Genomic DNA, 22,311 nt, shown 5'->3' with positions numbered 1-22,311 from the left:
CCCTTCTTCTGTCAGGCCTAAGATGCTCTGGGTGTGTGTGCGGACTTCCACTTATCCCCTGTTGTGCCCCCCCAGGCACAGGGGTCAGCACCCAGGATCGAGGGCCCCTGGGCTCTCGAGGAGGTCCCAGGCAGCAGCAGGATGAGGCGAGGAAACTGTCAGGTGCATGGTGCTGGGAAGGCTCTCCTCGGGCAAAGCTTTCCCTCCCTTCTCTCCCTCCAGGCTTTACTTCTGAGACTTGACACCCTGAAAAAGCTTACTGAGGGGCACGTGGCTGGCCCTCAGGCTACAGAGCAAATAGGCAGCCTCTGGGCCTTTTACAAACTCGGTCTTCTCATTTCCAGAGGGGGCTGGTGACACCCGCCCTGCAGGACCTCGTGGAATTCAAGGTGAGCCTGTGCGAGAAGGTGGTGCAGCCCCTGGGACGCAGCACCGCACCCTGCATGGTACCGTGAAGCACTGTGCCCACCTCAGAGTCTCGGTGGCAGAACGAAGGCTCTACAGACTCAGGAGGGGTGGAGCAGGAACTTGCTGGAGCCAGGAGGTAGGGAGGGGGCGTTCTGACAAACTATCTCCTTGCACCCCAGAAAAGCAGGCATTGTCATTGAAGCACTTTGTGAGGGAACTCACGGTTTCACCCTCTGACAGGGGCAGGTGGGGTGGAAAGAAGGGCTGGGTGTGACAGCAGTGACCACACTAACTTAAAAAAGTGAAGCCTTGGAAATAACCCCCGCCCCCGCCATCTGACCTGCCCTGGATCAATAACGCCAAGTGCCGTAAGTGGTACAGATGGTCAAGGCTGAAGGCTGACGTGATCAGAGAGTGTATCAGGGAAGTCTTCCTGGAGGAGGTCAGGCTGGGTTTCACCTTGAGTGATAGGTGGGAAGCACTGGGGAAGAGGGGTCCCGGTGGAGGGATGCCCAGAGGCCAGGGAAGGTCTGGGGCATGTGAGGAAGGAAAGCGGGGGATCCAGGCTGGGAGGGGCAGGGCACCCACCTTGCACTTCTGCACGTGGGCCAGGCACTCCTGCCACGTCTTCTCATACTGCCGGCGGAGCCGCATCATGAAGTCCATGTGGTAGGTATCTCCGGGGGCAGAAAGAAAACATGTCAGCTGCTCTTCCAGAAGGAAGAGCGGAGATTAGAAGGCAAGCTTCTCCCTTTCATGAAGATAACTGAGGTGAGATCCGTGGTCCCGATTCTGAGCAAGGGCTGGGATCTCCTTCCTCACAAAGTCCCTGATACCCCAAGATAAGGATGTTGCCTTTCTCTGTTCCGAATCTATTCTACCCCTGATTCTTGACAAGGCTAATGAAATTCTTTTCAGATGGTTACACAAAATCATAAAACAATAACGAGGTTGCAAATTAACTAGAGTTTAATTCCTTTAAAAGTGAATGGGCTAGCAGAACGCTCAGAAGCTGACTGATTGATTTTCTCTCCTCCCCGTCTACTGTTTCTCACTTTCTAAGAAACTCAGTGTGACTCTTGGTGACTAAGACAAGTAGCTGAAGTTTAATGTACCTGACAGTTCTAGAAACTGAAAGCACAAAGATTCTGCGGTGATCGTTTTTGGAGGAGGGCTGTGGAGGAGGGCAGGTTGGATGGAAGCTGGGTAGATGGAGGACACGGAGGGGGTGGGGGGGCAGATATGCAGTGGAACTGATGAGGAGAAGCTCTGAAGCTGGTTTCTCGGGTCCCAGGGCAGCTTCCTAGGCTAGCACATCCCCACCCATCCCGTGAAGTCACTGAGATCTGTGCTTCCACTCCTGTACCCCTCTGATCTCTTCCACTCTGACCTCATCACTCCCAGCTCCGAACTTTGCCCTGGGTTCCCGCTCCCACTGGAGAAAGCCCAGCCTCCCCCACATGGCTGCGTGGCCAGCACAGTCTGGCCCCTTGGCATCTTCCAGCCTCCCTGGTCATGTTCTCCTCTCCCCAAAGGCCCCAGCTCTGTCTTGCCCCTGAGCCTTCTCACATGCTATTCTTCCTGCCAGAAGAGCTCCCCTCAGCCCTGGGTTTGGCCAACTCTTGCCTTGCAGTTCTTGACTGGATGAACACTTCCTTGGCAAGGTATCGTATGACCCTTAACCAAGCTGTGTCCTCAGAAACATGCTGGTCATCTATCTACTCTCTGCTGTAACATCCTGCATGGTCTGACTTCTGCTGTGGCCAGGAAACACCCAAGGAGCAATGCACCGTGCTGGGTACCAGGGCCCAGCCCCATGCCCATCCCTAGGGGGTACCTGGTAAATGGCAGTCATTGCTACTATTTAGGGTCTTGGGGCTCTTGCCCCTGCTATTATAATTATAATACCTCTGCAATTCTAAACCTGAGAGCCCTGGGAGCAATGGTGGATATTCTTAACCAAAGTACCCAGGTCAAGTACTGCTGTGACTTCATTAGCTATGTGACTATGGGCAGGACACCTCACCTCTCCAGGCCTCTGAGTCTTTCTCTATCACAGAGGGACAAGACACCACTGACCTTACCAGTAAGCTTCAAAGGAGATGGAAATATCCTATATCTTCTAGAGTAAGGCTTGGCAAACATTTCCTATAAAGGGCTAGATAGGAGATATTGCCAGTTTTGCCAGCCATAAAGTCTGTTGGAACTACTCTTTTTGTTTTGTTTTGTTTTGTTTTAAGATTTTATTTATTTATTTGACAGAGAGACCATAAGCAGGGGGAGCAGCAGAGGGAGAAGCAGGCTCCCCACTGGGCAGGGAGCCCGATGCAGGGCTCGATCCCAGGACCCTGGGATCATGACCCGAGCTGAAGGCAGACGCTTAACTGACTGAGCCTCCCAGGCGCCCCCTGACTACTCGTCTCTGCTACTGTAGAGCGGAGGCAGCCAGACACAGTATGTGAACAAAGCTGTGAGCACAGCTGTGTTCCAGTGAAGCTTACATGCAAACAAGCAGGAGCCCATGGGTGGGAGTTTGAGGACCCTCGCGATAGAGCATTTTTAAACATTACCATTTATTATTGAGTACTTTCCATGTAAGCCAGGCATTGAACTACATATGACTGGACTGTAGGATGTAATTTCTTGCAACAACCCCATAAGGGAGATACCGTTATTGTTCCTCTTGAGATCCCTATTTTATAGAGGAGCAGTTTGAGGCCAAGAGAGGCCATGACTTCCCCCAAGTCACACAGCTGGGACAGCACAGAACTGGGGGTTAAACCCACATCTCTCTGATTACAAGACCACATGTCTGGCATCTCCTATGCCCAGCACCAGGACCCCAAGCTGTCCTCACAGGAGCTCATCAGAGCCATCCCTCTGGCTCCTTGCTGGGGTCAAGCTTCAGGGGTCAGAGTGTGTGGCTGGTATGGTCGCCAGCTGGGCAGGGCCCAGGAAGCTGTGGGAGCAAGGAAAAGAGCTCTAGCAGGCAGTGTTTGGGAGATGCTATACGAACCCTCAGAGCTCACACTTCCATCTGCATTCCCTCCCTCCTCCAGGGGGACGTGCCCCCACCCCTAAGTTTATGATAGACTCTCACGTAAATGACTGGCTTCTACTTGATCAGGGTTCTGAAGAGACCCAAGCGGCATGCCACAAACCTCACTCACCGAGGTGCTTGTTTAGGGAGTTGAGAGAAGAATGCCATTCAGTCAGCTGGGCTTTGCTGTAATTAGGGGGTAGAAGGTCACTGGGGAAGGAAGATATGACAAGTAAGCCATGCTTGAATAAAACGCTCACTTACCAGAACTGGCAGCATCTTTAAAGCACACAGCCCCAGGGTAGTATCTATGTACATATGGAAGAAACAGTTGACTTGCTGGGGATTTCCTGGTACCAAAAATATAACTCATAAGAGGTCTATTAACAAGTCTGTTACTTAGAAAATAAAACAGGACACCTGGGTGGCTCAGTCGGTTAAGTCCCCGGTTAAGGACTCTGGAATTTGCCTCAGGTCATGACCTCAGGGTCATGAGACGGAGCTGGCATGGAGTCTGCTTAATATTCTCGCCCTCCCTCCCCTACCTCACACACCTGTGCACCCTCTCTCGAAAGAAAGAAAGAAAGAAAGAAAGAAAGAAAGAAAGAAAGAGAAAGAAAGAAAGAAAGAAAAGAAAACTGAATTTTCCTAATGGAAAAAAACAAATGGTTCACATCACCTGACAAAGGAAGCCTACTTGCCTACTTCTAGGAACCGAATCCAAGATCACAATATAAATGCATACAAAGTTTATGCATTAAGACAGATGCTTAACAACAGTGTTTATAAGCACTCAAAAAATCATAAACTTCATATCCAACAATAGGGTTCTGTCTAAATAAAGTACGGTGAATTCTCTTCTGAAGTCACTAAAGATAGTGTGGCACATTGAAAAACCAGCCAATATCAGTAGCTGCTCCCCTCAGTCTGTTTCTCTACCCCTGGGCTGCGCTGGGCCATGTTTTTTGCTTTAGCCAATGAGACATTAGCAAATGAGACAGCAGGTTGGAAAGGCTTGTGTGCTCCCCTTGCCCTCTCTCGTTGGGGGGAGCTTTGCCACCACCACCAGAGAAGCCCCAGCTGTCCCAGCCCAGGCTCCAGACATGGGAATGAGGCCATTGTAGACCATCTAGCCCCAGCCCGACCAGCCCAGACCAGGGGAAACACCCTGTGGGAAACAACCCACAGAATGGTGAGAAATAAGAGATGCTTGTTGTTTTAAGTCACTAAATTTTGGGCGGTATTTAGTGGTACGGAAAGATGCATATAGTGAGGAGGACCATACAACTTATTACCCAAACCAGGACATTTCTGACAATGAAGAGAGGGAGTCTATTAACGATTATACCAGGACAAGATGTGTAACCCAGGGTGGTCTTGGGCACCCTACTTATGGTGGGACAGTAAAGAGCAAAAGATAACTACGAGACTGTGCACAGCATAGTCTCAAGCCAAAACATTATACGAAGTGCAGTATTGTGTCCTGGATTGGGTCCTGGAACAGAAAAAGGACAATAGTAGAAACACTGGTGAAACTGAAAATGTCTGGGGTGTAGTTCATGGGTTTGCAGCACATACTTCAGACACAGATCGTGCCCTGGCTTCACCCCTCTGTACGCCCACGGCAAAGGAGCTGCTGCGTCCTATACATGCACACTCTTGTCTCTGACTTCACAGAGTTGCCCCCAACTCCCTCAGCTTGGGTCAGGTCACCCACCAGCTCTGTGCTCTGCCCGCAGACACTGCCATTACATAGTGTTTCCCAGCAGTGGCCAGACGTGCCAGGGAATGCATTTTCCTGCTTGTCTTTGGCCCTGTCTCTCCCTTCACTCAGGCGGCTAGCCAGCCAGCCCTGTGTTCACAGCCTGTGGGAGGGATGTGGCAGGGTAGAAAAGACAGCAGCCTAGAGTCTTTCTGGATTTTGTTCTCAAAATCTAAGTTTTCAAGAGAGCCTAGAGCCCTGGGGAGGGGAAGCCTTGGTGGGAGTGGGCCAAGAACCCTGGGGAGGGGAGCTGGGCTGGCAGGCGAGAGCTGAGAATCAGGGCTCTCTCCTCACCCAGCAGAAGGGGGCTGGGAGCAGGGGTGGACAGAGAGGATGGCAGTTGCCTGGCAGTGGCAGCCTGGGTCCTCCTTCCTGGAGGAAGGCCGGCGGGCAGCTGTAAGACCCAGGTACCCGGAGGGAAACAGCTGCCTGCGTGTGAGGTCATAGGGGTGCAGAGTAGCCTCAAGATTCCTGCTGCCAGCTGTTGGGGTGGGGGGTAGGGATGGGCAGTGGCCCCAGGACATGGGGTTGGACCAAATACAGAGGAACAGGCCCCTTCCCCGGGCCTGTGATGGATGGGGAATCATGGCTTCACCTCAATGGATACAACCCCAAGAAAGACTGAGTTTGGCCCAGTTTCAAAAAGAGGGACGCAGTCGGAAAAAGTGGAGTTGCAAAAAACAAGAAAAGCACTTTACCTTATGCTGAGATTTTTATCCACCTTGTTAATTTTGCACCTGCATGAAAAAGTGCCTGTCCTGGGGGAGATAGGGTGGGGTTCTAATTGTCACTGATACCCTAGGAGCACTTAGGCTCTGTGGTGGGCAGACAAGCAGGTAACCCAGGGCTACCAGGGTTAGGGATGGGAGGGACCGAGGTACACAGGGAGAGGAGCATCTCCCAGCACGTGAAGTGTCTGCACTCGCCACACAGGCTCCGTTGAGTGGATACTATAGGATCCCAAGCAGTGGGCTTCCAGGGTCTAGAACATTCACTGTGCCCTTCACCAAGCAGCTTATTATAGGGTCAGAGTTGGGTGAGCCCAGGGCTGAGAGGGACACCCACAGCCTCTAACAGGTTCCCTGTCTGATGGCCTCACGGCCCTCCAGGCTCCAGCCTCAGACCCTCCAACTCACCCTCCAAACTGCAAGGCTGATGGAGCCACTCTGCTCCCCATAAGCTCTCAGGAAAAAGTCCAACCCCTGAACCTGGCCCCTCCTCCCCCACTCAGCCTGCCCCCCTCCTTTGCCCTTGCTGCCTTCCACGGTTTTTGGCACAGTCACACTAAACTTCTTTCCCCAGCAAATGTGTCATGTTCTTTGTGGCCACTGGGGCTAGAATGCCCCAGAATGTGGGCCCAGGCAGCCAGCACAGGACTAGGGAACAAGGAGATGGCCTGGCCTGGAGGATGCCTCAGGACAGTGGTCAAAGCTGAGGACTGTGCCTGCCTCCCCCATGGCGGGAGGCCCTCCCAGTGTACCAGACGGCGCAGAGATGCTCCAGCCGCTTTTGCTGCAGGGCTTTCTGGTTCTTCAGCATGCTCTCCATCTCCTTCTTCACAGCTGGAGGAGCCTGGATCCTCTCACTGGCCATGAACTCACTGGGTATCCAGATGCGTCAGGACCACAGAGAGGAGAGGCGGCACAGGGCAGGTGGGAGGGAGGGGATGAGACCCATGGTAAGAACATTCAGAATCTAAGCATCCTTACGCCACTCCACCTGCTTCCTCCCCACTGGGGCCTCTGGGACAATGATGAAAGGAGGGAGGGAGGGAGGGAGGCAGAAGGGAAGAACCATAGGGCTGCCAGTGAGGCTCTGGCGCTAAAAGCCTGGGACCAGCAGGCACAGATCTAGGTGTGGGTCCTGACTGCTGCCTGCCAGTTCTGTGACCTTGGGCAAGTCACTCCCCTCCTCTGAAACTGCTTCCTTTTCTGTAATAGAGCCAATGAAGAGTACCTTCCTCACCTGGTACCTATAAGCACCCAGAAAGATACTGCAAGCAAAGCCCCTAGCACCATGCCTGGCTCAGGGGAAAGGCTCCTGACATCACTGTTGATGATTACTGACATTTGTAACAACCCCCAGGCCCAGGCCCAGACCAGTCACTTCCCATACAGCATCTTGATCATCACTGAAACCCTAACACTGGCCCATCATTGTGCCTGCTTTGCATAAGGAGAGAAAGGCTCTAATAGGTTCAAGTGCTTGATCAAGGTCACAGGGAAAGTATAGGTGGAGCCAGGTCTCAGTACACTTTTCTTTCATCCCCAGTGTCAGACTCTGGTGTTCTCCATCTGGAAATTCAGGTGTACAGAAGGGCCCCGCGTCCCCAGAGCTACAGTGCAGAGGGACAGACATTCTTTGGCAACCTCAGATATCTCGGCCCAACAAGCAAAAGAAAGGCTTGCTTGTTGGCCAGAAGCCGAAGGATCCTCCTATCAGTATTAACAGGAGTGCCGCCTGGTGGAGGAAGCATGGAGCTGGGCCCGCTCCCTTCCTCCCCCAGGTGGAACTCACTACCAGAGGGCAGGAAGCACCAGAGCCTGAGGGACCCTTCTCCCTGGCCCAGTAACACAGGGTTATGTGTAACAGTAGAGTGGAATTTGGGCAGATAATCAGACGGATGTTTTCAAACAATTTGTACTGGGCTCAGAAAATGCTTATGTGATAATGTTTATGAAGAAAATTAAGATACAAAGTGACATATGCAGTGTGGGTCTAAAAAAGCTTGGGAGGAAATATACCAAAATATCAGCTGTGCTTCTCCCTGTGGTGAGAGATTACTGGTGATTTTTAATTTCTTCCTTATATTTTGATCTACTGTAACTTCAAAAAAAAAAAAAAAGCAGCACATATTTTTAGCCCCTAAAGAACGACAGCATTCTGGAGTCCCACCTAAAAGGGAGGACGGGGGTCACCGGCTTGCTGGGTCGGCCTCCCAGGCCGGCTGGGGAAGAGCTGCGGAGCGGGCAGCCACGGACCTGAAACTCTGCACCAGGGCCTGCCTCTTGAGAGCCTTCCAGGCGTCCACCAGGCCCTGCCAGCGGCGGTGGCTCTCGAGCTCCCGCTGCAGCGTGGCCTCCATGAGGTTGATGAACAGCTGTGCGATGGCCCTCCGGTTGCCCAAGAGGGCCTGGTTTATAACCTGTGGTACAGGCAGGCAGGGGCTCTCCAAGCTCAGAGCAAGGCTCAGTTGGAGAGGGACAGGGGAAGAGGGGCCAGGTGAGGTGCAGGCACAGAGCCAGGGGCCCAGCAGGGCCGAGTAGGGCAGTGGCAGGATCTGAGGGGCACCGAGGGGTCACTGGGCACTCAGTGAAGTTGCCTGGGGCTGAGCAGCCATAGACAGTGATAGGGGTCTTCCCTGAAGGCTTACCTATGACCCTGACTTAACTATGTGCCTTCAACCCAGCCCCAAGACCGTATCAGATTGTGAAAGAAGCTGATTTCAGTTCACTGGAGATAAGCACTCTCGTGAGCTCTTAGCGTTTAACTGTTTTTGTGTTTTGTTTTAATAAATTTGTTCCAAAAGCAGAGTGCTCACACCATCAGGGATCAGTCACATATGGTGGTGATGAGAATGAAGACCCAATTACCAAATGAGGCCAGAGCTAGAACATTCTTCCGCAGTCCTCCCAGTGATCCTCCCCTGGGCATCCTTGGCATGGCAGCGGGGACCATTCTTCATTGTGTGGCACTGTTCTACTACTTGGAACCCTGCCTCCTTTATGACAGCAGTCTCTCCCATGCCCCCGAGGAGTGGAACAGCCAAATGCCGCCATAACTGCCCACGGCGCTCGAGGCACCACCCTGCAGCAAGGGTGAGAACCTGCCAGACTCAATGGGTAGAAATTCCAGCAACAATTTTCATTGGAACCTGAGGATTGCTGCCGGCTATACTTCCTAGCTGGGGGGCACCAGCAGGTTTTTCCTAAACCTCTAATTCTGCAGCCATAATATGAAGATAATGCTGTTGGCAGCATAGGGATTTTGTGAAATTAAAGGAGATAAATGCACATGGAGTAAGGAACAAGTGCCAGTTGTTACAGTGAGTAAAATAAGCGTGTGGAAGTCACACAATGAAACGTCCCCAGGATGCTACTAACTCTGACCCCCCCGCCAACTTTTATCAAGTGGATAAAAGTTGGGAACTCTGGGGCATCCTCCGGTCCCACTCCACCTGTGGGCCGATCCCCTGCACGTGCAAACCACTCACCATGGCTTCCTTATTTATCAGCCTGTACACGTCGGGCTGCATGAGGTAGGAAGTTTTCTCTATGATTTCCACATATTTCTTCAACACGCTTTTGAGCTGGAAACAACAAGGTGCCATTGTTAGCAACTCTCTTTTCCTGGAGACCTAAAAGGACACAGACGATGCCTCACAAATCCCACAGGTGAAAATCACCACAAGCCCACCTGCCGGTCAACTCACTTTATCTGCCCGGGAGAACTCGGCCTCATACAGGGCCTCATCCAGCTCCTTGATCCCCTGCTTCTGGAACTGGAACTTCTCAGCCACCTGATCCCACAGCTCCAGCAGGGTCTATGCCAAGAAGCCTGGGTCAGCCTGGGAGGACAGACAGACAGGGAGGGAAGGGGTAGGACCCAGGTGGGGCAGGCCTGGCCACAAGGGAACCCCTACTTGGATGGTGTAGTCTTCCAGGTGGGTGTCGCTTTCCACCTTTTTGAAGAGTCGGTCGATGTCTTCATCAGACTCGGCCAGCTTTTTTAAAAAAAGTGCTCCTGGCTCCAAGATGAAAGGTTCCATTTCCTACAACAGGCCAGTAGAGCAACGGCTGCGGTATCAATGCCACCAGCGGGCCCGGCCTTTCCCCCAACCCCTGGCCCCGTGATGGGGAAGTACCAGCTGTGGTCTGGCCTCAAAACTAATAACCATTCCCTAGACCTAAGGAGCTAGGATTTACTAACTAGTTCACAGCCAGGGCACAAGGGCAGGCACCATTCATTCAGTCACGTGCCACATGCTGGGCGCTCCGCCCCGGGCTGGGCCCTCGTCCTCAGACTCACTTGGTCCTCATCACACCCTCTGGAGTAGGTGCTGACATCAGGCTTGGCCCGTGGTTGGGGCTCAACAAATATTCATTAAAGAAGTGGCCAGTGAGAGAATTTCGAGTTTACTTCTGATGAGGAAACTGAGGCTCAGTTACTCTGCATGACCAAAGCCACAGAGTCCCGGACGATGGTAGAGCTCAGGTACAGATGGGACAGATGAGTGAAGTGATGACTGGCAGCGGGTGGGAAGACCAGCACCCCCCAGCAGGACTGAGCAGGGAGCTCAAGGGCTGGCCTTTGGCATCAGCCCTGGAGTCCAGTTCCCACCTGGTCCCTTACGTGCCAAGTCAGGCAAGGCTTTATGGGCCTCACCTGTAGAGTGGGAATGATAATGGTCCCAGACTTAGAGAGCTGAGCTCATCATGAGCACTCATAATGAGCCACTCAAACATGGCTACTCTGATTCCGTCTACACCACTGGTGAGCCACTCAGGACCTCTGAGCTGGGGGTGCAGTGACAAGCCCAGCTTGGGAATGGCCCAGGAACAGAAGGGGAGAGAGGGAGGACTCTCACCATCCCAATCTGAGCAATCTCCTCCTTAAAGCTCCCCAGAGCTCTCTCGTAGCCTTGCCTCTTGGAGTCCATTCCCGTGGTGCCTGGGGTGGCGGTGCGGGTCCTCTCAGGAACTGGGGGACAACAATAGAGTTGAGGAGGCTGCCCTCGGAGCTTTGATGCAAGGGGACAGTACCCAGGAAAAGTCAGCAAGGCAGAAAGTGCCTTGGTTCAGAAAATGGACCTCCAAACCAGGCCACAGTGTCAGACGCTTAAGGAAAAAGAGAAAAGACAAAGGTGATCCCTAAGTGCTGTAAGGCATGAAGTCTCGCATCTACAGTTAAATGCCAGGAAAAGTTTCCAAATGGACATATAGAATGGGAACAGTTATGTTTTTTAAAAAGTTTTATAGAAGCACATACATATACAAATAAGAATAACCAACTTAAATAGCACTTACCACGTACGAGGCATTGTTCTAACTACCACTGCTGAAGAGGCCGAGAAGCAGGTTCTATTTTATCAGCCCCATTTCACAGTGAGGAGGCTCAGGCATGGGCGTTCAAGAGCAAATGAAGTCAGTGGCTGAGCAGGGGTTTGGATGCAGGCCATCTGCTCCAGGCTCTGCGTTCCCGCCCTGAGCTCTGCTGTCCCCTGATCTGTGTGGGAACCTAGCTACCGCAGGCCCGTGTGGTTCCGCGGTGGGGGCCATTCTCGGGACGAGGCAGTGCTATTGTGAAGGGAGAGTGTTTACTTTCTGCCTATCTCCTTCCTTTGTTTTTCCACAGTAAGCGTGTATTAGGGGGTGTCTGTTGTAAGTCTGAACTCCACGTTGCGTGTAGGGATTACTTATAGTGAGCATGTATTATTTTTTAATCATAAAGAAGAGCCTTCCTCCACAGTATGAAGGAAGACAATGCAGATTGAAATCCTCTCGTGATATCGCAGTAAAGCAAGCAACCTCTGTTACCAAATGATTTTCATCAGTAAATGCCGTGTGCAGAGCCCCTTGCCCCCTCCCCAGCTCCCTGTATTGAGGAGAAGGCCCAGGGGAAGAGGCTCAGGGAAGGAGGCTGAGGTGAGAAAGCCAGGCCTGCCCTCACGGTCGAACAGAGGCTCACCGATGGTGTCCATGAGGCCCCGGACCTCCCGGGCAGCAATGGTGCTCTCGCTTTCTTGAGCTTTTTTCTTCTTGATTATTTCCTTTTCCCTGAAGCATAAACAGAGGAAAGAGTAAACCCCCAGGCCCCTCCCCCACACCAGGGCAGCTCTGGCGCACAAGGGAGTCCTCAGAGGGACCCTGGGTATCGGCAATAACCTAGCCCCCCCCCCACATCCCAGACAGCCCCAAGGCCATGCCAGTCTCCCAACACACATCTGCTGCCAGCAGGCACCATAGTCCTTAGACAAGAATCAGGGATGCAGGGCGCCTGGGCGGCTCAGTTGGTTAAGCATCTGCCTTCAGCTCAGGTCTTGATCTCAGGGTCCTGGGATTGAGCCCCACATTGCGCTCCCTGCTTAGTGGAGAGCCTGCTTCTCCCTCTGCTCCTCACCCCGCTCATGCTTTCTCTCTCTCTCTCTCAAATAAATAAAATCTTAAAAACAAACAAAAGAAATCAGGATCTGCTTCTGCTCTGGCTGCAAACCAAGTGTAGGTAGTAGGCAAGAACCACTTCCACATGGGAACACTGAGGACCAGAAGGGGCATGACCTGCCTGGGAAAGCCAGGCCGGTGCTAGGCATTCAGCATTTGCTCCTTGGGCAAGCCATCCTATGAGGCATTTGGGGTAACCCCTTGTCCAGGACGGGGGAAGGGGGCTTAGAGAAGTCACTGTACAAAGCAGAGCTGAGACTCCCAGACCCACATGTGTGAGGCTAAGATCCACGGCCCATGGGGTCTGGGTGTGGGAGGAGAAAGCTGAGACCCAGGACAAACTATCTCAGCAGGGAGAAGCAGGGTGGGTGAGCATGACCTTAGCTTTGGAATAAAAATCCCTGAATGCACTGTCCACAGGACAAAGCAGCCCAGAAATGCACCAGGTCTCAATGACACCTGCCATTCCTCAGGGCCCCCACATGTGCAGTGCTTTCTAGTCATTTCTCATGTAGTCCTCACTGCAGCCTTAACAGCGAGGAAAATTGCAGGGCCTGGCTGACCCTCCAGAGGTGGGTCTTTCAACCTTGTCAATCAGATGCCCGTGGGAGCCCGGGTGCTCTGACTACAGGAAATGCTGATGGCTCTGGCTTCTTGGTCACTTGACCCCAGGACTTGGTTTATGCTGCTGCTGATCTATTCCTACCTTGGGCTCCTCATCCTGAGGCCCTGCCCTGGGTGAAGGAACACATAATTGGCTGGCTTTGGCTGGCTTAATTTTCAAGAAGGGGACAAGGCAGAGATGCCAGTGCTGAGTTAGGGACCCTAGTCATCTGAGGGCGGCAGAGCCTGGCAGGTTACAAACACATCTTTCTTCCTGCCACAAGCCACAGGGAGTTGTCCTCTGGATCTGTGTCCAGGGCAGAGCTGGCTTTGTCTATCTGTCCCAGGAAGCAAACACAGCACAATGCCAGCACCCTCCATGAGATGTGTCTTTCCTAAAACACTCTCCTGTGAGGGCTAAGAGCTCCTGACTGATCTAGTTATTGGGATAATGGTGGTCCTAGGCTAAACCCTGGGGAAGAGGGGACCCTTGGGAGGCACAGGTAACTCTCAGGTCAGCTGAGAAGGGGCTTAGACCCTGTGGGCGCCAGAGTCACAGGCAGGCTGCAAGACCATCCTCCTGGCAAGTGGGGGTAGCATCAACAGGCCCCCACCATCTGTGCCTCTGGACCCCTGCACTGGACATTAGCACAGGGGCTAGAGAACACTGACTCCAGTCTGGGCTTAGGTGGCCAGTGGGTTTGCCCCTCGAGGTAGTTAAGGGTGCTGAGGGTCAGAAGCCTGGGATTTCCCTAGGAAAAGTCAAAGGTAGGTCAGGGCAGAGACCTTTACGTAGCATTAGGTCAATCTCTGCCCCAAGGCAGGTGAAAGGGAAAGCAAAGGAAGGTGGAGAAAGACCGACTTCCCCTTCAGAGTCCAGACCAGAGAAGGGTTTGTGGCTTGTGCCGAGCTTGCAGAGCGAAGGGAAGCTCAGCTCCGGCTACATTCTCCCCAGCGTCCCGGTGAGGCAGATGTGGCCTCTCCTCTTCCTTTTCTTTCCTTTTCCGGAATTGAGGAGTCTGAGCTCGGGGAGCTGAAATGGCATGCTCAGGAATCTCAAGTTCAGCTTCTAAGCGTGGAGGTTCAGGGGGAACTCCCGGTCTTCCAGCCCCAATACAATATGCGCCCATCTCAGGGAATGGCCCCTCGGCCGTCCACGCGAGCACTCCAGCCACAGACCCAGGACTCTCAGGAGCCCTCTCCTCCCATCCAATCCACTACCTAGTCTGGTGGGTTCTGCCTCCAAAATATATGTGAAGTACCCTACTCTCTGTCTTGCAGCCCCACCAGGCTTCTAGTGACAGCAGCAGCCTCTGCCCTGGCCTCCCTGCCTCTTCTAGCAGCTCCCCACATTCTGCACACAGCAGCCAGAAGGCCTTCAAAAGGCAGATCAGTTGCTCACTTCAGTAGTCCAAAATCCTGACTGCGGTCAGCAGGCCTCTCCTAGCCTCATCTCCTACCCCTCTCCCTCCAAACCCCCGCCAGGCCCACTGACTTCTTCAGCCTTCTGGAGTGGACCAAGCCCTTCCTGCCTCAGAGCCTTGCCCCATGCCTCCCTCCCCTCATCCTCTGGTCTCAGCTGAGGCCCCTCCTCAGGGGCTTTCCTGACCTCTGTGCCACTGCTCGTCCTCTGGGTCAGAGTCTTCCCACCTTTGGGGGGCCTTGCTTATTTATTTACTATCAAGGCCTCAAGTTCCAGGAGGGTGGGTTCCCATACCCAGTACCTGGCCCTAGGCACTCAATCATTACTGAGGGGGAGGAAGAGGAAGGGAGGGAGCAGCACAGTCCTGCAAAATAGGGGCTATTACCTCTCTCTTTCTGAGGAGGCACCTGGGACTTCATTCCTATCTGGCACTCATCTTGTGTGAGATCTTCCTGAGTTTTTGAAGACTCTGACAAGCCACCCCCAGTGGGTGGCAGTGCAGTGTGGGCCCCAGGACCTACCTGTAGAGAACAGGGTTTTCCGTGACCCAGTCATTGGGTAGGCTGTGAGCCCACTTCTGCTGCCGGGGAGACATCATCTCCCCTTCAGGAATATCCATCTTCTTCATCAAGGGCTTCCTGCCATTCTTGGGGGTCATAGACCTTTCCAAGGCACGCTTCCTGGAGGCTGCCAGAGAGTGGACCAGCTGCGCCTGAATCCACAAAAGATCCCAGTGGGGGGTCAGATCAGTAGGCTCCCCAGCACCACAGCCTGACCAGTCTTAAAAGGTCAAGGGGGAACTTGCCAACAGGAAGGCACTTTGCAGGGAGGCCTTCAACCCCAGGGTACGAACCATGCACTCCCCCAAAATATTCAGCCATCTAGAACTGTATCTCTTAAGAAATCTTAATGAGGGCCAAGATGCTTATCCCAGCATCTTTCATAATCACAAGGAATTAGAAAAATGGGACTGTCCAATTATAGGAGACTGGTTGAGTAAACTTGGTATGCCCCTTCAATGGAATGTTAGGCATTTATTAAGAAAGAGGCTTACAAAGGATTTTTTATGACACAGGGAAATGCTTATGAGAAACCATAAAACATATCAATTAAAAGCATAAATTAAAAATTATAACTAAAATTATACCATATGATCTCAAAATTTTTAACTTAACAGAAAAATGACCTGGAGAAAGTGTGCTAAATGTTAAGAATGGTGTGTTGCTTCCAGGCAGCAGGGTCATGGGAGTCATTTGTTTCTTTGGTTTCCTTATACTTGTATAATTTCCAAGCCTTCTACAGAAAGGATTATTCAGGGCTCAAAGTAGGAATGCAAATCCCTTTTAAATAAGCAGTACAGTAAGATATTGTTCTTGTCTGTGCAGTTTTCATACACAACAAGGCAATTCCAACAACCTGTATGGTTGTCAAGAGAGTGTTACTTTAATACATGATGGGAAGTCCTAGATTCACAACTAGGCAGCCTCTCAACATCCCGAAGTACCCAGATACCCCTTGACATGGGGAAGGTCAGTGTGAAACTGTTAAGAGAGGCAAAGCAGGTTTCAAAACACTGGTATAGAATCAAACCCATTTTTAAATAGAAAAAATTAAAAATTCTTTTGTGCATAGAAAAAGGTCCCAAGACACCCATTGGTTAATTTTGGCTATTTCTGAATAATTTAAGTTTAAATTTAATTTAATTTAATTAACATTTTAATGTAAGTTTTTTAATTTTCAAGGACAGACATTCTAATTTTGTATTCCTACGTTTTAAGAACCAATAAGAATTATTTTTAAAATCGAAGCAATTTCAAAGCCTTGTTTCATTGGATTCCCAGGCAAAAAAGCCTTCAGAGGGAGGGAAGTTTGGGGAGGAGAGGGAAGTGGGTAACAGAGGGACACACCTACCTCAGCCTCAAAGATCTGCTGGTAGAGTTTCCCGCTGGGAACCTGGGTCACCTTCCCCACTGAGGACATCTTGACTTGGCCGCTGTGTGAACGCCCCTGTTGGGAATTCATTGTCCAGGAATCCTGTCTGGGCTTTGGTCTCCATTCCGACCGAGGTTGAGAAGTTAACGCTCCCACCCCCAGGACAAGTCCTCTGCCTAGGACAAGGCCCACCCAGGCAACCTGGCTAGGGTGGGACCCACCTTGCTGCTCTGGGAAAAGCATGGGGCCCCTCTCAGGCATCAGGGTTTTTATTTTAAACAAAAAGAGGAGAGGGACAAAGAAGCAAAAAGGAAACAAACCTCAGGCAAGAACAGAACTCACGGACCGCGCAGGGTGCAAATCCGAATGGGACTTTGGGGGCAAAGAATAATAATAATAAATGGTTATTGTTTTGTGCTTCACTCTCCCAAGCTCTCCGGGGAAAAATCAACGTGCCCAAGGCGTCAACCTGGATTTCAACCTGGCCTTGAACCCCCAATCTGGAGCTGAACACGGTTCAAGGACCCCTGACTCCCTCCTCCGCCACTCCCCGCCAAGAGTGGACACAGAGACAGAGTAGTGGAGGGAGGGAGCAGCCTGACTCCGGCCATGTTAATTAAGCACCTACTGTCTCCTGAGAAGACCCAGCAGGCTCGTCTCACGCCACCAGCCCCGTCAGCCTACGGCGGCCGGGCGGGGAGGGCGGTAAGGAGGAGCAGTGCCTGGCCATCCCCTCCAAGCCCGGCCGATGGAGGGAGGCCCTGCGCCCAGAAGCCCAACGCCCCACCTGCAAGAAGGCACCACTCAAGTCAGCCAGGGCCCTTCAGGCTCAACCGCAACTGGACGCACTTGGTCTCCAAGGCAACGCAGAGGGGCGGGAGCCCCGCTTTCCCCGCCCCCACTTCCTTTCCGAGGTGGGAGGAGATTGCCCCTAGCAACGGGAGCGCCCCACCCGGAGCGGTGAAATTTAGGAACCCATTCCCTCGCTACCAGTTTCTCCTCGGCGCAAGGGGGAGCCTCAGGTCTGTCAGGAGCGTCCAGAGCAGCGCACTAACTGTTCTGAAAACTCAGAGAGACAGGAGATCAACTCCGAGCCATGGTAGTCAAGAAAATCCATCCCATCTTCTTTGCTTGGTTAAAACCAACCTCTGCTGTGCCAAGAATCAGCACAGTGCTCGGCTGTAAGTACGAAGCTGAGCCCACCTCTAAGAAAGACCGTCTCTTTCTCGGATTACGTGGTTGAAGGCTCCGAATTCAGGCCTCAGGCTTGTATGGAATTATGATGAAAAGACGATTTCTAGGACTCGGAGTTCCATTCGTCCTCCCCACCACTGCCACATAACCCTCCTAAAATACCGCTCAGACCTGCCCTCTCTCTGGCTCAGAAGTCTCCCCCCGCCAACTCGGCAGCCCCTGCCAAATCCAACTCACAGTCCTTGACGACCACAGAGGCTCCCACATCTGGTTCCCACCTTGCCCCTCCCTGCTTCAGCAAGCTCCCCACTCTTCCTGCATAGGCCCCTTGCCCCCCCCCCGGCCTTCCTCATCCTGCTCCTGTGCTGGCAGCCTTCTGTCTCCACACATCCCAGAGCCAGCCAGCCTTCCACTACCAGGGACAAGTGTCCCAGACACTCACGCCCCCCCCTCCCCGTCCCCTCTCCTCTCTCTGGGTGTGCCTGTATGCTGGCTGCTGGCAAATACAGGAGAGCAGAACATGGAGAGTAGGTGTTTCCTGAAGGGCAGGTTATGCCTCACTAATTTTGATTCGGCTTCGCTTGCCCTTCGCACAGTGTCTTGCACAAGATTCAGACACAGTGAATGCTCCCTGGGTAAATGCATGACTGCGTGGAATGTCCGGGTCTGACCCTCCTAGATTTGTCTTTCCCGCACAACCAGCCAGAGCCCTGCGTGGCCAGAGCTGACACTACTTGCGGTTATCACTGAACCTAGCTGAGGCTTTCTCATATATTCAGGGTCCCCAGCTCCCCAGAAAATCCCTCTGCTCAGCAGAGATCTCTGTTCCAATTGCTAGTAAATGCACCCTAGGACAACTTCCTACAGTAAGTGATCATTCCATCCAGACTAGTTTCAGAAATTAAGAAACAGTGAGTAGAAAACCGTTTTATTCCCCTTCTTTGGCAGTGGGTTTTATTAACAAGGTGAAATATGGTAACAAAAGGTTGGACTAATCTTAGCGGGAAAAGAGGAAAGTGTAGATAACTGCGGGAAGGGGTGAAAACCACAGTAAAAACTAGGAAATGTGGGAGCATCTGGATGGCTCAGTCGGTTAAGCATCCGACTCTTGATTTCAGCTGGGGTCATGATCTCGAGGTCATGGAATTGAGCCCTGTGTCGGGCTCCACTATGGGCATGGAGTCTGCTTAGGATTTTCTCTCTCCCTCTCCCCACTCCCGCCCCCCTCAAATAGGAAATGTGCAGGAATGATTTGAAGTCATCTATACTCTGTCTTGTCCCAGGACACCCTGCTGGCTTGGCCCTTGCATATCAGAAACAGTGTTTTCCCTTTCCAGATGTTTTCTGGATTCTAGTTTCTGGCACATCTATAATCTGGTTGTTCTTTATTTTTTATATATATGGATATAAATAGGTAGGCATAGATTTTTCATGCACAGTGTTTTGTTCTGAGAAAGCAACACACTTATTGTAGAAAATAGAAAAATATTCCAAGGGGAACGTAAAAATAACCCATAGTCTCAGCACTGAGAATTTATCTCCCTTAAGTCCTGAGTCTGGGCCTTTGTGTTTGAGTTTGGATCAAACATGGGAATTGTGTTTGGCTTTTGGATGCCATTTGCTTTACCCTTCCAACTCTGCAATGTGGTAGCCGTAAGACTAACCAGCCAGAGGTCACCTGGTTAGTTCCTGTCCCATGTTAGAGGTGAGCAGCAAGCGAGAGACAAGGAATAGTCCTTAGTGGAGCCAAGCCTTTGGACTCTTTTTCTGCACCTCACTGTCCTATCTTCCCCCTCAGTCTTCACCTTGAAAATGTCTCCTTTCTTTTTTTCTTTTTTCTTTTCTTTTATTTATTTTATTTTATTTTATTTTATTTTTAAGCAATCTCTATACCCAACGTGGGGCTCAAACTCACAACCCTAAGATGAAGAGTCACATGCTCTACTGACTGAGTCCACCATGCACCCCGGAAATGTTTCTTGACTAGAATGTCATCCTTTTCCTTCTTCTTCCACTGGTCATTGTCCATCTTCTCCACAGCCCATAGAATGAAGACCAAAAAGGACCAACAAGAACTAATATTTATTGAGAGGATTTAATCCCCTTAATAATTATAGGCAGGGTAGCATAATAAGCTTATTTTACAGATGAAGAAACTGAAGATCAGAGAGTGAATAATTTGGCCAAGGTCTCCAAGATGGAAAGAGGTTAGATCCAGGATATGAATTGAGATCATGTAATTCCAAAGTCTTGGACTAAACGCTCTGCCATCTGGCCTTGGTACTAACCAGAAGAAAATTCTGGATCAAACTGATTGGATTTGCATGGTGAAGCATAGCATACATACCAAAAAGTGTAAATGTATACTGTTTAATAAATTACCCAAAGGAAAACACCTGGTAACCAGTACCCCCAAGAAATAGAACATTACCAACTCTCCAGGAGCCCCTTCATCTACCCATCCCAAGTTACTGCCCTCTCTTCTCCAAGGATAACAAATATTCTAAATTCTGAATTAGTTTTGCTTGTTTTTGAACTTCATTTAAATGGAATCACACAGAACGTACTCCTTTATGTCAGACTTCTTTCATTATGTTTGTAAAGTTCCAAACATTTTTGAATGTGGGCATAAGTTCATTTTTATTTCTGTATAGCATCCCATTATTTTAAAAATGCCCATTTTATTTATTCTTTCTATTACTGATGCACATTCATGTGGTTTCCAGTTTAGAAAATTAGCAAATCAGGCTGCTCTGACCATTCTTTAGCATGGTGAACATAAGTAGGCATTTCTACTGGGTATTTACCAAAGCGTGGAATTTTGGAGTCATAGAGTATGTGTAAGTCCATCTTTAGCAGATACTACCACAGTTTTTGCAAGTGGTTGTGTGTGTTTACGCCTCGGTAGTGCATAAGAGTTCCAGTTGCTCCACATCCTCATCAACATTTGGCATCGTCAGTATTTTTTATTATAGCCACTCTGGTGTATGTGTGGTGGTTTTTCATTATGGTTTTAATTTGAATTTTCCTGGTGAGTAATGATGTCGTGTAACCTTTTATATACTTTTTGGCCATTTGGTTGTATTTCTGTGAAATATCTGGTCAAATCTTTTGCCTGTTTTTTTCTGGTAGATTCTCTCTCTTATTAATTCATAGGAGTCAGTTACATATCTCACCTGATGTTTTTTCCCAGATAAGTATATGACAAGTGCTTATTCCCATTCTGTTCTAGCCTTCTAACTCTCTGGATGGCAAAGAGAAATTCTTAATAAGGTCCAATTTACTAATTTTTGTCTTTATAGTTAGTGTAGTTTATGTCCTAAGAAATCTTTGCCTGCCCCCAGGTCATGAAAATATTATCCTAAATTATCTACTACAAATGTTATTGTTTTAAGCTTACACATTTAGATTTAAAACCCACCTGGAATTGATTTTGTTTATGATGGGTGGGGGATGGGGTAGGAGTCAAGATTAATTTTGCTCCCATATGGATAATCAGTGACCCTGGGCCATTTACTGAGACTATATTCTCTCCATTGTTCTGTGTGCTTTTGTCATATACAAAATGTCCATGTGTACAGGTCTCAGCTGGACTCTATAGCTCCTTCTGTCTGTCCTTGCACTATTATAGTGCACTGCCCTGATTACTGTTGCTTTATACTAAGGCTTACCATCTGGTGGTGTAAGCCCTCCAAGTTGGATCTTCTTTAAGATTGTCTTGACTTTTCTTGGCCACTTGATTTCTATTTTGAAACAATAGAAATTTTGAAAGAATGAAGTTAATATCCACCAGATATTTGCTGACATACTTTTACTGTGGCTGTATAAATCTATACATCAGTTTGGGGAGAAGCAACACCTTAATGATACATAGAAAACAAGCAAACACAGACAACAAAGACAAACACAAAACACCACCAAACTGACCCAAAAAATCCTAATAAAAGATTAAAAAATAATGAACTGGGAATGAATATTTGCAATTCATATTACAAAGAGGCTCACATCCCTCGTACCTAAAGAGCTCCTAGAAATTGATAAGACAAAGAACAGACACACTGTGGGAAATTTGGCCAAAGACATGAATACGCAGTTCATAGAAAAAGAAATATAAATAACCTTAAATATATGAAAAGAGGCTCAGGCTCAGTCACAATATGACAAAATTGTGAAGTTTAAAAGTTTGACAATACATTCTAAAGCTAAAGGGGGAAAAAATAGAAAAGTAATTCTTTCCTCCCCAGTGTCTCCAGGCCCACCAGGTCCAGCACCCTGTGGACCCACCTGATTGCATGTGGGTGCCCATGGGGCTCCAGAGGACTTGGGGGTGCTCAGAGGTGGCAGGTGGGGGGATTACAAAGAACTCACCTGAGCAGAGCCATTGGTCCAGTGAGCAGGTGTGCATGGTGAGGTGGGCTCAGCTAGAGAAAGCAGAGCTTCCCCTCACAGCTCATTCTCCCCCCTTTTCCAGGAAAGCTGGATTTTCCTCACTGCATGCCATTCGCTGTCTGAAGAAGACACGGGGAGAAGTTTCCATGTGGGAGGACTCTCTCCATAGGAGCAGGGAGATGAGGAATCTCCCACAGGGCTGCACTGCCCCTTCTTTCAGCTGGGACCTTCTGGGAGGCAGCCAACCTTGAGGACAGGGAGTGAGCTGGGGGTGGGGCCTCTAAGCCTCCCTGGAACCTGAGGCCACCAATTCTGCTTCAGGAATCCATTCCCTTCAATGTCAGAGATTAGGCTGAGCCAAACTAGAGGTTTTTGAGTGTTCGCTTTGTAACAACACATT

At 50.3% G+C, this 22,311-nt stretch overlaps 1 protein-coding gene across 1 annotated transcript in view; it reads right to left on the bottom strand.

Moving 5' to 3' along the window:
* Window positions 1–22,028, bottom strand: part of CCDC180 (coiled-coil domain containing 180) — a 67,975-nt gene extending 45,947 nt beyond the window's left edge. The window contains exons 1-14 of the mRNA XM_034664157.1: window positions 21,891–22,028; window positions 21,194–21,265; window positions 16,649–16,700; window positions 16,308–16,403; window positions 14,918–15,108; window positions 11,898–11,986; window positions 10,798–10,910; window positions 9,853–9,981; window positions 9,643–9,753; window positions 9,424–9,519; window positions 8,192–8,355; window positions 6,691–6,810; window positions 3,579–3,658; window positions 997–1,085 (exon numbers count right to left, since the gene is read on the bottom strand). Of these exons, the coding sequence (XP_034520048.1) occupies window positions 997–1,085; window positions 3,579–3,658; window positions 6,691–6,810; window positions 8,192–8,355; window positions 9,424–9,519; window positions 9,643–9,753; window positions 9,853–9,981; window positions 10,798–10,910; window positions 11,898–11,986; window positions 14,918–15,108; window positions 16,308–16,376 (1,251 nt within the window). The 5' untranslated portion in view covers window positions 16,377–16,403; window positions 16,649–16,700; window positions 21,194–21,265; window positions 21,891–22,028. The remainder of the gene's footprint in view (window positions 1–996; window positions 1,086–3,578; window positions 3,659–6,690; window positions 6,811–8,191; window positions 8,356–9,423; window positions 9,520–9,642; window positions 9,754–9,852; window positions 9,982–10,797; window positions 10,911–11,897; window positions 11,987–14,917; window positions 15,109–16,307; window positions 16,404–16,648; window positions 16,701–21,193; window positions 21,266–21,890) is intronic.
* Window positions 22,029–22,311: the final 283 nt, after the last annotated feature.

The sequence above is a fragment of the Ailuropoda melanoleuca genome, chromosome 7, assembly GCF_002007445.2.
Source record: "Ailuropoda melanoleuca isolate Jingjing chromosome 7, ASM200744v2, whole genome shotgun sequence".
In the NCBI taxonomy this organism is placed as follows: Eukaryota; Metazoa; Chordata; class Mammalia; order Carnivora; family Ursidae; genus Ailuropoda; species Ailuropoda melanoleuca.
This window is presented reverse-complemented; position numbering and strand designations above follow the sequence as displayed.